General features: G+C 34.6%; 1 protein-coding gene across 2 annotated transcripts in view; it reads left to right on the top strand.

Annotated features, from left to right (window-relative positions):
* Window positions 1-13,950, top strand: part of GLRA3 (glycine receptor alpha 3) — a 176,727-nt gene that overhangs the window by 46,909 nt on the left and 115,868 nt on the right. For both annotated transcript variants that reach the window (XM_004088566.3, XM_003257993.4), the window contains exon 3: window positions 11,209-11,276. In XM_004088566.3, coding sequence (XP_004088614.1) covers window positions 11,209-11,276 — 68 coding nt within the window. The remainder of the gene's footprint in view (window positions 1-11,208; window positions 11,277-13,950) is intronic.

Raw genomic sequence — 13,950 nt, 5'->3', positions numbered from 1 at the left:
CGAGTAGCTGAGACTAAAGGCGCCCGCCACCATGCCCGGCTAATTTTTTTGTATTTTTTTTAGTAGTGACGGGGTTTCACCGTGGTCTCGATCTCCTGACCTCGTGATCCGCCCGCCTCGGCCTCCCAAAGTGCTGGGATTACAAGCGTGAGCCACCGCGCCCGGCCTGTGCTGTACATTTTTTATGGGTTTTGACAAATTCGTAACAACGTGTGTTTATCATTACTGTCATACGCATTAATTTCACTGCCCTAAAATCTCCTGTGCTTGTGCTATGAATATCTCTCTCTCCCACTTCCCCTCATCTACCCCCAGTCTCTGGCAATCAATGATCTTTTCACTGTCTCTTGAGTTTTGCCTTTTCCAGGATGTCATATAATTAGAATCATAGAGTATGTAGACTTTTTCAAATTGGCTTATTTCAGGTAGCAATATGCTTTTCAGGTTCCTCTGTGTCTTTTCGTGGCTTGATATCTCATTTCTTTTTATCACTGAATAATATTCCAGGATAATCTCTTTTGTATGCATTTGACATTAAAGAAACTTTATACGATTATCGAGCTCCAGAATTCTAGCTCAGAAGTTTGCAGATGTTGATTCACTGCCTACTGACATTTAATATCATAAAGAAGTCAAATCTCATTTTGATTTCTGCTGCTTTACATATAGGCTATTTTTTTCTGCCTATCTCTGGACATTTTTCAGTAGGAGGATTTTTGCTTATGCTGGCACTGTTTTGTGTTATTTCTGTAAAACAATACTTTTTTATTTTTAAAAAATCTGCTATCTTCCCCTGTCATCTGTGTCTAACACATTTCCCTCATCCCCTTCTCTCCTTTCTCCTTTCCCTCTACATTTAAAGAGAATTGTTCAGACTTGTCCTCAGAATCACTGATTTGATATTACATGGTGCCATTTATCCAATTTTTGAATGTTTAGGGAGATTTTAACTCTGTAATTGTGTTTTGGTCTCTTCACAATCCTCTTTATCCTAAACCATTTTCCTTGAATGCGAAGTTGTGGACGTTGTGTTACAAGCTGCTATGCAGGTGCTATTTTGTATGTTTATTTGCTTGTCAGTTTTATTTATGACAATAGTAACAATCATGTCCCTGAAGTTGCTAAAAAAATGTCTACAAGTGTCAGTGATGAAAAGCAGCAGTTCACCCTCAACACTCACGATGCACAGTTCCACTTCTTTGAGGCAAACGCTCCAAAAAAAATTGGTTATTTCTGTTGATTATCTGTTCTAATTTGTTTGATTGCTTTCTAGGCCTTTCACAACGCGGGCATTACGAGATTCCTTTGCACTAACTAGATTGCTAATTTAATGCCTCTTTTATTGCATTCTGCCCCTTTTGTTTTTCTTCTCTGCCCAATGATTTGTTGTTTCTTCCTGCAGGATAAATTATGTTTATTTATATTGTTCATTCTCTTTAAACCACTAGTTTCCTTATGTGTGACAGAATGTCTGTGATTCAGGTAGAATTGAGAGGTGATTAGCTTGGGTGGTATAGGAGGGCCATTTTTCTGCTATTTCTCTACCTCGAAAGGGAACTCTGACACAGGCTGCATTGCCCTGGCCAGAGCTTTGCTTTAGGTAAGTGTTGAGCTTCGACTAGGCTTTATTCTTGGGTCCTGCAGATGGTGAAATACAGCAGGCTTCAGGTTTGAGGTATTGTCAGGTACTGTTTGCCCTAATCATCAACGAAGTTATTTACATTTCCTCAAAAATTCCATAGGGCTAAATACCAGGCCACCGTTGCTCAACAGAAATACTGAGGGGAAGCAGGAAGTTTTCAAGACAGATGTCAGGCCCTCTCCCTGGGGTCCCCTTCTCACTCTCCACCTCCTTCCCCTCTCCATGCATTCCCTGCTTGCTTTTATTTTAGGCTTCCCTCTGTTTCATTTGTCAACCATTTTTATCTGCCTCTATATTTTATGTCATTAAATTAATTATAATTTTTCTCCCATTATTTTTGGTATGATACATTTATTCTCATTAAAATGTTATTAGGTAATATCATTTTATGTCTTCAGAAAGAGAATGATGTTCAATTATCTGTCTTGAAATAGAAGCTTCTAGGTGTCATCTGAAACTAGAAGCATGTTTAACATAAAACAATTGAATTGCAAGTAAAAGTACATTTATAAGACAACAAAACATTATTTCACTAGAATATTTTACCAACCACTGGTGGATTTTACTTCTTTCTTTTGATCCTAATCTTGGGGTCCCTCCATTGGTCTCTTATGACTCGTAAGTGCAACTTCAGAAAGTATTCTCTCAGTAATCATCCAATTCTATCTGTATTTATTGCATTTTTGTTAAGTTTTCTTATGTTATCTCCAATGGCCACTCTCTTTTTATGTAGATATAACTTTTGTTTGCCTTCACAATGTATTTGTGGTTTCTGTCTTTTACCCTTAAATATTTCACTAATCCTTTTCTCCCTTCATCACAAATTTACTCTTTCCAGTACTCTGTTCTACAACAACATCCATGCCAAGGGTGGCATGTGTACCCAAACTCATTTTCTACATGCATTTTTATTAGGGTAAATGTTAGTATTTTAAAGGTCTCCTTTACCCATTTTTACTGTTCCTATCCACCAAAACACTATTGTTCCTGAATAACATTTACAATTATGTTTGAAAAAGGTACATTTCTATTTGCATTTTTACTTAGTACAAAGTCATTTTAACAAGAAGTATCTCTTGAATAATAAGCTCTTCTAAAACTATACATACTCATTTGAAATGTTGATGGAGTTAGATTCTAAACCCTGTATTTTTGTTCGTATTTGCTTTTTGTTTTTAATTAATTATTTCTGTAGTAATTATTTCTCTTTTTTGTATTTTACAATAATTTTAAACTAACAGAAGTGTTAGTTACAAGTACAAAAGCTTTTTTTCTGAACCACTTCAATGTAAGTTGTTGACCGGATGCCCCAATACTTGAGTATTTACTACAAATAAAGACATTCTCCTCGATGATCACAATCTAACCATTATAACAAGAAAAGTAGTTGAATATATTGCTACCATCTGATTTGCTGATCTTTATTCAAATTTCATCCACTACCTGATAATTTATTATAAAAGGATTCAGTTTAGAATCACATCATATTTTATTTGTCATTTCTCATTGTCTTTTTCAGTCTGAACCAGCACTTTATTCTTTCTGTGACTATCATGATGTTGACATTTAAAAAATATTCTTATTCAGTTATTTAGAAGAATATACATCACTTTGTGTTTGTCTATTTCTTCCTCATGATTCAAATTAGGTAGTGCAATTAGCAGGGATATTACAGGAATGATGATATGTTTTCACTGCATTCTATTTGATGGTGGACCATGTCAGATTTTGCCATTACTGGTTATGTTTACTTTGATTAGCTGATTAAATTGGTGCCTGCCAGGACATATCTATATATACCCACACATATAAGCATAAATAAACACACACATATGCACGCACACACACACACATACACACACACATACATTTACACATCAATTTTCATCTATACTTCTGTATCTATTGAAAATCGTGAATTCACACTGATTATCTCAATACCATATGTTTAGTCTAGTTTCTAAGTTTTCTAATTTTAACTTCCTCCTCTAACAGCAAGAAACCAGGCTCCCATTATCCTCAATATAATTACTTATTTAATCAATATGTAATGAATCTCCCTTGTTTGCTGCTACTTCTTCTTTTACACAAATACCTTCCTCGGCCTGGTGGGACTCTGAAGCCTTCCTCAGGTTCATCTCCTTGTGTAGATGCCTGTTCAGACTCCAACTCTGCAAGCCAGGATGGCCCCATGGAGACACACGCCTTGCCCATCTATGGTTCTAACACCCCACACCAGGCTTCCCTATCATGGGCACGTCTTCCTCTCTCACTGGGCCTCCAACATTTCCTGCATGTGGAGCTTCTCCACAATGTCCTTCTCCCTGCCCTACGTTACTACAACCCCCTCAGCCATCCCAGCACTTAAGCCTATTTTTCACTGCTCAAACAAATGACTTTAGTGCAGCATTTGGAGGAAGGAAAGAGAAGGGAAGGGAAAGAGAAACAGGAAGAACAAACAGGATTCTGCTTCTATGCCATAATTTACAAATCTTGTTAAAGCACCTAACAAACAATTTAAAATCTGGATTTTAAGTCATCAAATATGCTTTGTGAATAAAAAATGAAATAACATCTCTCCTTGTGACGTGTGTGCATTTATCTAAAATAAAACAAGTCTCTAGTTGGAATTATTTTGAAATTTAATCTTTCAGTTGCATTCTGTGTCTTTAAAAAGGATAAAACTTTAATACAACATTACCTGAAAACTTCCTTAGTCATTTTTATGAACATATGAGTTGTTTGTTTTCTTACTTGCTCTAGGTCTGCCTAGTGAACAATTTCCCCCCAATATGAATAACAATAATATCGTTGCCAAGATTTTGCATTGTACTTTGCTATTCTGCCATCACTTCATTTCTTAAACTTAAGGGCCATCTTCTATTTCTTTAAAAACAAACACCTAAAAGAAAACTTTAAAAAAATTTAATTAGTTTCTATATGCTTATGGATAATAGTGGTGAAAGAGCAAATGGAGGCAAAAATTCAGCATAGGCTTCAAGGTTCTGAAGTTAGTGAAATCTGTTCGGACACATTTCAGTGTCCCTTGGGAACAAGTGTTATGTGGAACATCCTAATGACTCCATTAAGATTCTGAAAGGAGCAGTGTTAGGTACCATCTTTGGAGGAGGAAACCTCTGATATATTGTTTCCTTTCTAAAATATGGTGCTGGCATCCCTAGTTGACCAGAGGCTCAAATAGTAAGGCCGATGGACGAAATACAGAAAATAACGTGTTTCCACAGAAGAATAATGGTCAAAGAATTGACTAATTTAGCTTTCACTAATAATTGGGATCATAATGCCTCATTGTATTTGAAACAGACTCCAGCCTCAGCCTCCATAACATTCCTCCAATAAGAAGCAGAAAGCTCTTCCTAAAGGTGAAAAGTAATCTGGTTTCATAACGTAAATTTCATGTGCAAGTAAAGTAACTCACAATGGTCTCAGGCCTAAACTTTATTCTCCATCTGGTTATAACATGTTCCTTGCTTGGACATTAGAACATAAAAAAGTGTGATTTGGTTCCAATTTGACTATTGTGTATATATTTTCTTCTTCAGCAGACAGAAGGGTGAATGAATTTGGACATCAAATCCTAATTCCAAATTTCAAAACTATAGTAGACACTTACTTGAAAGGCAGATAGATAGATACACGTGCACAAATAGGAATAACTTAAAATTTTAAAATATTCAAATAAAAAACAGTTTGGAAATAAAAATCATTTCAGATCATGGAGTCTCTTCAATGTAATAACAAGGTATTTGGGATATACTTTAGAAAAGCTTTGGAGCCATAACAGATTCTTGACCTTGGAAGTGTGGGAACTTACATGACTCGTGAATGTTTGCATGAATAGGCAAAAGCATAGAGACAGAAAAAACAGAAATTTATGATAATAGTCTGGGATGGGGACAGAATGGACCTGACCCCCAAGGACAATGACAGCCCTTGGAGATAGATTACAAAGAATGAAATGGATACAGCATCATAATGTTTTAAAAGTACCACGCTCTACCCCTTGGGTTTCTGGTCCATGTGAGATTAGTGCAGCAGTCTTGGAGTAGTCTTTCTATCCTAGCTTTGACATAGACATTCAAAAATTGTGTAGAGAACGAAGCTCAGAGAAGATTATGAATCTTCTATTGCCATTACAGAGAGGACCTGCTTAGTAGCTCTTGGCCAATCTGCTACTTCTCTGTGCCAATGCAAAAGCTGTTATATCTATCCAATACACTCCTATGTTAAGCAACAGAGCAAATAACTGCTATAGCATCCATATGGCAAATTGTGCTTTTAAATTGTTCACGACTTTAGGCATAGTCCTTAAAAGCAAATGACAGTAGTTGCAGATGTTTTCAGCAGTAAGTTTTCTTTTAGATGTTTGTTTTTAAAGAAATAGAAGATGGCCCTTAAGTTTAAGAAATGAGGCGATGGCAGAATAGCAAAGTACAATGCAAAATCTTGGCAACGATATTATTGTTATTCATATTGGGGAAAAATTGTTCACTAGGCAGACCTAGAGCAAGTAAGAAAACAAACAACTCATATGTTCATAAAAATGACTAAGGAAGTTTTCAGGCAATGTTGTATTAAAGTTTTATCCTTTTTAAAGACACAGAATGCAACTGAAAGATTAAATTTCAAAATAATTCCAACTAGAGACTTGTTTTATTTTAGATAAATGCACACACGTCACAAGGAGAGATGTTATTTCATTTTTTATTCACAAAGCATATTTGATGACTTAAAATCCAGATTTTAAATTGTTTGTTAGGTGCTTTAACAAGATTTGTAAATTATGGCATAGAAGCAGAATCCTGTTTGTTCTTCCTGTTTCTCTTTCCCTTCCCTTCTCTTTCCTTCCTCCAAATGCTGCACTAAAGTCATTTGTTTGAGCAGTGAAAAATAGGCTTAAGTGCTGGGATGGCTGAGGGGGTTGTAGTAACGTAGGGCAGGGAGAAGGACATTGCGGAGAAGCTCCACATGCAGGAAATGTTGGAGGCCCAGTGAGAGAGGAAGACGTGCCCATGATAGGGAAGCCTGGTGTTGGGTGTTAGAACCATAGATGGGCAAGGCGTGTGTCTCCATGGGGCCATCCTGGCTTGCAGAGTTGGAGTCTGAACAGGCATCTACACAAGGAGATGAACAAAACAAGACAAAATATATTATAGAGAATGCCTCATCTTTTATTCAATGCCTGTGGCAAACTAAAATCCAAGAAATAAAGACCCTTTCCCTTTCTAAAGTAAAATAAGAAAAATTATCTCCCCACTCTTTTATTTGTTTCCGTTTCAGCCAAAAAGATCCCAATCAGATGGGGCTAGCAGTGTTCTAGTAGTAGCTTCCTCCTGGGCCATGTTCCCCCGATATGAGTGTACCCTATCAGCATTTTATTTACAGGTGAATTAACCCAATACTGATGTTCTTATGTTTTCCTTTTTCCAGAGGATATGAGTCAATAGAGCATGACAGAATTTATCTCAAGCCAAATAATGTTCCTCAGATTCATATTGCTATTCCAAGAAAAAAAAAAAAAGAAAGTAGTAGGAGTCTAGTATTATCTGGGGGAACAAGAGGATAACCTAGAAAACATGAAAGATTGGTTTTAGCTTTTCAAGGATGCCAGTCAGCCTACAGATACTTTTCAGAGTTCTTATTAGACTCACATTAAGAAAAAATTATCTTCTGACAGTTGTAACCTCATACTTTTTTAGGACGCAATTTTGTTTTAATCATGGAGTAAACTATGTTTACTCTTCTCTCACACAGTGGCACATAAGACACTGCTCTCATCTTACAAATTTTAGAAATTTGTAAATGTTTAGAAATAAGCAATGAAGATATTTTAAAATGTTCATTAGTAACTAAATACAGCACCTCTAGCATTCAGGTCTTTTATAAGGTTCTCATTATTACATGTTCATCCTTCATATTTAAACAATTTAACTTCTATATATGTTTGAAGTATGTGTTCTAGACATTCCTATGTTCAGTAAACTTTAGGCCCTTTCAAAGTACATAGCATCTACTCTGTTTTATTAACAGTGCTCACCAAATTTATAATAGGCAACTCTTTTACTGAAATTAATAGCCTGGAATTTTCAATGCTCCCAAGCCCTGACTCCTCTCTCTGTACTTTTCTATTTTTAAGAAAATCTCTGATAGCCCTGTAGTATAATGGCCCCAGATATTTTCTAGTCTGTAATTCCTTAGGATAGTGGTTTCCAAACATTCTTGCACATTATAATGACCCAGGAAGCTTTAAAAAATACTGATGCCTTAGTTGCATGCCATACCAAATAACGTAGGTGAGAATCAGGCATCTATAGTTTGTAAAGATTGCCAGGTGATTTCAATGTGCAGCATAGGATTTAAAGGCCTTTGAAACCTAAACTTTATTTTTAAATAATTTTATTGATTTTTCCTCTATCTTAATTCAGCAAGATAAATAGCCATCTAGAGAACAGATTGAAAAGCAAATTAAGATGAAAATCATGAACCAGTAATCAAATAAACGTAAATTGCAACCTCAAATGATATTTTAGACCATTGTAACTAATGAAATAGTTTTTAAAAAATATTGGAACAAATGAAACATCCTATTTATTTTCAGAAAGAAAAACAGGTCATCTACAAAATGGCTTTGGGCTTTTCAATGGCAATGCTGAAAAATATAAAATAATGAAAAAGTATCTTCAAAATTCATAAGAAAAAAACATTTCCAGCCTAAAAGTTTCTACCAACTCTAGCTATACATTAAGTGTGAATGCAAAAAAAAAAAGACATTTATGAACAAGGACTCTCTCAAAAGCTTCATAGCCTTATGCAGCATTTGTCAAAACATTACTGAAGCATATGTTCCACTAAAATGAAGAAATAAACCAAGAAAGAAGTATGGGACCATGAAAGAGGATCCCAGAACAGAAAGTTATGGAAGTAATTCCTAGGATGATTGGGAGGTCATAGAACGATTGCTTTGAACCAGAGCAAAACATTCTCATTACATTCCTCTGTAAATCCAGAGGAAGGTAAAGTTCATAGAGAACCTGATGGATCTGTACATATTGAATCAAAACTTAGACATTTCAGAGCTTGTCCATAAGTTAACAATTAATGTGGAGAAAGTTATGTGAAATATTATATATGAAGCAATTGCCAATCTCAGGAAAATGTCCTGCAGGGAAGGAAAAAGAAAGTATAATATATTCTATTGTTTGGCTGGGGTGAATACCTACCTTGTCATATTAATGTAAAAAGTGAATATTGATCTAACAAGAAAGACAAAGCCTTTTTTCATACAGAGATATTGGATAGCAGGAAGACAGAAAAAAGGCTTATATTAGTAGAGATAAGGATGATGTATGAAAAAAGCCTAAATCTTTATCTTCTTTGTGGGCATCAGAAGATGTGACTAAAAGAAAAAAACATATTATGTAGAGAAATTGAGGTAAATATCCGAAGAATGGATTAAATGAATTGAGGTAATTATCTCCGAAAAAGAGGGAAACAGAAATAAGTCAAGGGGTTACTAGGCATTTTTGTAGCAAACCTTGTAAAATCAATTTACTCAAAAATTATGCTCAGGTTAAAAAAAAAAAACAAAGAAATTAGTCTTAGATATTAGTTTCTGTATGTGGTGTTCCTTGACTAACTTACATAAAGTGTAACTCAGAGCTATTTTAGCCCCTAGCACAAAGTATTTTTATGTTTCTATTTATATAGTTATCTGCCTAATAACAAAGTTTGTAGCCAGATAATGAAATGTTTTGAATGTCGTGTAAACAAGACGGTGGGAAAAGAATGATTTTTAGAATCAGAGCACTGGTTCACATTCTAAATGTGCTACCTACTGGCATCTTACGTAGGCTCACTGTGCTTTAATTCCTGAAAACGTAAATGATGGAATATTACCCTCTCTCAGAGTTACTATGGATTAAATATCTATGAATCAGCTAATGTAGTGCCTGGCAGCAAGAAATGTAAAACAACTTACCGATTTCTGCTCCTCCTTCTCTGCTAGATGATAATCTTTTTATGTCTTCTTCAGTTTTGTGTGCAAAGGTTTTGGATATTTAGTAAAGGAATGAATAAGTGGGCCTCATAAAAATAAAAATCCTTGGATTTATGATGAATACTAAATCGGGCATTAATAAGAAATTTCCAGAATGGAGGCGTGAGAAATTCAATAAGTTCACTTCTCCAAAAAAAGCAACAAAAGCCGGCAAAATTGTCAAGATTTACCATTAGAACTTTTAAAATTGATAAAAAGCTTGCAACAACCTGAAGAGTGTTTATTCGAGAAAAACTGATGAATGTCTGTAAGAACAGAAGGGATATTAATTTGGCCGACATTCCCAGTTCCGCAGCAGCCTTGCAATCCAGCTGCCTCTAAACAATAGAAGTTGTAAAACTACCAGAGCTGGCTGACCAAGTTTGGAATTCCTCAGAAGGTCCATCTCCAGAGCCTTGTCACTATTCTGCCTGTCTGGTAGCTCCCTGGAAGAGCCTCACTCAAAGGGCTTTCCACTATTTGATTTGACTAAGAATTCACTTGGTGGGAAAAATTTCTATCTCTAGGGCATTTGTGGAAAATAATCAGAAGATTGTTTAACATTGTAGCTGCCTAAGGCTGTGACACTAGTTGGGACAAGTAAGAGCCTGAACAAAAATTATAAAGGACCTGGAAAATTCAATGTTCTTAGGCAGCTCTGAAAAGCTCTAACATATCCTTGCAATCTGGAGTTTACATATGCATACAGGGCTGTGTGCATGTCCAGGGAAGTCCTCAGAGAGTCCCAGTATCTCACCTCTGGTGGACCTCAGGCTCTGTGCAAGCAGGAAGTGAAGGGTAAGGTAGAGTTGTAAACTGCCTGAGCACTGAAGAGATGTCCCCAAACCCATGGAAGACCCTTGGCAAGAGTGGAAGATTTATTGGCTCAAGGCTTTAAAGAAATCTCTAACCAAATATTAGTTTACCACTAAGCTCACTAAACAGAGATTTCAGTGGCTGTGCACTCTAGGGAAATGAAAACTTTACCATATTGGTCCAGGTAAGTCACTAAAGAACAACAACTGCAAGAAAAACCAGCAACAACAAACTGTGTATTGGAGGTGGAAAGGCCTGGTTTCCAGAGTTGCCACGTTATGTTATCTAAAGTATTCAATTTTCAACAACAAAAATATGAGACATGCAAAGAAATAGAAAAGTATAGCCCATGCAGTGGGGAAAAGATCAATAGAAACTATCCCTGAAGGAGCTTAGATATTGGACTTACAGCATCAGGCATTACAGAGCCATTAGAGACATCTAGATTTTAAAAACTAAGACCAAGAGAGGTAAAAAATGATCAGTATCAGTGTTCCATGTGAACCTTGTGATTCTCAATACATGTTGTGTGGAATTATTGCTTCACTTTTAAGCATCTCTGTGTGTGTGTGTGTGTGTATATATATATATATATGTATATATAATAGAATAATAATAATGGAATGCAAGGAATTATTTGAAAATGATTTAGATAAGTCTCTAAACAGCTCTTATGTTTTAATCTCTTTTTCAGGCCCTCCAGTCAATGTCACATGCAACATATTCATCAACAGCTTCGGCTCTATCGCAGAGACGACCATGGTAGGCATTTTACTTTGCAACAAGTTTCACACTAGAGTAATCTATAATTACATTAATGGCAACATTTTATGTAATTTAAAACCCAAATTAATATAACAAGATTTTAAAAGATAAAATTAATAGTATAATTAAATTACAGTCACCTGCAGGTAATAACATTTCAATTAGAGATATTAGAAGTATATAAATTAAGTGAAAACAACATTGATTTTCTCAATTCAACAATCTAATATTAAACTTGAAATTAAAGCTAAAATGTCACCATAGCAATTATTTTTTTCCAATAATCTTTAATATCAGACATAAGCAGAGTAGTAAATACTTACATGTTTACTCTGTACCCCACTTACAAATTTGTTTATAATGTTATTTTAAATATTAAATTTGATTACTTTTTCAAATGAATATGGTATTTGCCAAACCATTATACTTAGAGATTTTATCAACTGTATTTGAAAACATTTTATATAATTAAGTTATTAAAGCCAGAAAAACATAAAAATTGTCATTACAGACCAAATTTCTTCCGTCTTAAATTTTATAGTTTTTTTCTAAAGAGCACATGATATCTCTACTTTGCCCTTTAGCTTTTATTGGGCAATTTAACTGTAATAAAATGCAGAAATAGACACACGAACCACTGAACATCTATAAAATTGTCTAGCAGCCAATTTTCTTTTTTTTGAAACTGCATAGATGATGATTCTTAAATTATCTAGAATTATCTTTGTAAATTTAGTAAGTATAGTTTGCGATACTTCTCAAAGTCAATATTAACTAAAATATGGTATAAAATACTTAAGGATTTATTAGTTTAAAAAACCAATATTAGAGAATTATGTTCTATTTACTTATCTTAGAATAGTAAATAGATAGTAAATTTTCTAAGGAAAAACAATCTAATATGCAAATTTTTACATATGAGGGTGTAAGTGTGTGTAGAGGTGTGTGTGAGTGTGTGTTGGAATCCATCTCAACAGGAAGAGGCTTTATACAGGCATCATTTTAAAAAAAAAAGCTGTTTCCCTCATGTATGCAACATAAGTCGTTTACCAGCATCTCTGTGGTTCTATTCAAAGTTAGTATAGCTTAACTACAATAAGCATTTGTGGAGAATAACTGAATTTAAATTTGGAGGCATTATATAGAATTATCTTCAATATGATACAATATAAGTTAACATGAATGTGTGTACAGGAATGTAAACACAGAGAAGATGCATGTCATTTGGTTAGAAACAGTGTGGTTCTGGCTCAGTTTCTTCTCTAAAGTGGCTATCATCCTGTTTTAGACTTTGATATATTCTAGATTCTTGTGGAAAATTTGGCCCTGATTTATACCCAACATTTGTACATATTCAGTCCATAAAATCCACAGTTGAAGGAATCACTATTGGCTTCGTTCTATTTAGGCTTCTCAAATTGTATTTCTAGCCCTGGCAATTTTCTCATTTTGTTTCTATACATGTATAATCCTAAAAACCTGGAAATATACTTCTCTATATTTTTCTTTTACATGATTGCTTCCATGAAATACTTCCCACAGCAATAGTTGGAAAGATTTAAAGTCTTACCCATCTTTATGGGGTAGGGAGGGAAGGGACTTGGAAAAAAGAGAGGCATAGGCAGATTTCCTTCCCATTAAGACTTAAACATTGCCAGTTTTCTGAAAGTGCCTTTTTATGACATAATTCATCAGTCTACCACTAAAACGGTTATAACACAATCTATAAGATGGTTACACCAGTTAAATTTCTTACCTTAACAATTTTAGCCAGACTTTATAGAATAGCATTCTGAAAAAGCTTGCAGAATATTGCAAACACACTCTCACCATAACAGTTTTATTTCTCTCCTTCAGCATGCAAGCCTTTCCTTATGTACATACTCCATCATTATGTATTCCTTTTGAAATCACTTTAAGCATCTATCACTCACTTCTTCACAGTCTCAAGCAGTGTCAATGAACATTGTTCAAATATCTCAGAAGTTAAGTATTACAAACCTAATCATGCCCACCTTGGTATTTTTCTTTTTATTCTTCCAAATTTCTAAACATATTATTTCCATTAAAATGAGCAGATTCAATATTTATTAATTTTTAATGGTATCAGCTAAAATAGCTGTGATTTTGATGTTCATCTATATAGGCACAAAGAAAATTAGAACTTGTTAGTATATTTCTATCATAAGAATCATAAAATGTTTTGCTCCCACTTGGTTAAGTTGCTGTATTTTATTCACAGGGTCCACTATCACGACTCTACAACAAAACTTTATCTCATTATTCTATTGCTGTATTTTTTAATTCAGTAAAAATGCTAATATATGTGTTAGTGTATTTTTTAAATTTATTCACACTTCTTACACTGAATATAGTTTACTTCTGTCCTTTTTTTTTTTGAGACGGAGTCTCACTCTGTCGCACAGGCTGACTTCTGTTCTTATAATACAAATAATTGAATTCAACTAAGGCAGTCAATTAAAACTGAGAGGATGGAATCTCAAATTATCTGTAATCATTAATGAATATATTTATGTCTGAGAATTCATATTTAAAATAAAACTACGTAATTATCCTCATCCGTATGGGTCTGCCTAACAAGAATCTTAACTGTCTTCAATGTCTTTACTGGCTAAATATATTGAGCTCCCTCTGCTGGTCTAGTCTATAA

This window comes from Nomascus leucogenys, chromosome 7b, assembly GCF_006542625.1.
Source record: "Nomascus leucogenys isolate Asia chromosome 7b, Asia_NLE_v1, whole genome shotgun sequence".
Classification (NCBI taxonomy): Eukaryota; Metazoa; Chordata; class Mammalia; order Primates; family Hylobatidae; genus Nomascus; species Nomascus leucogenys.
This window is presented reverse-complemented; position numbering and strand designations above follow the sequence as displayed.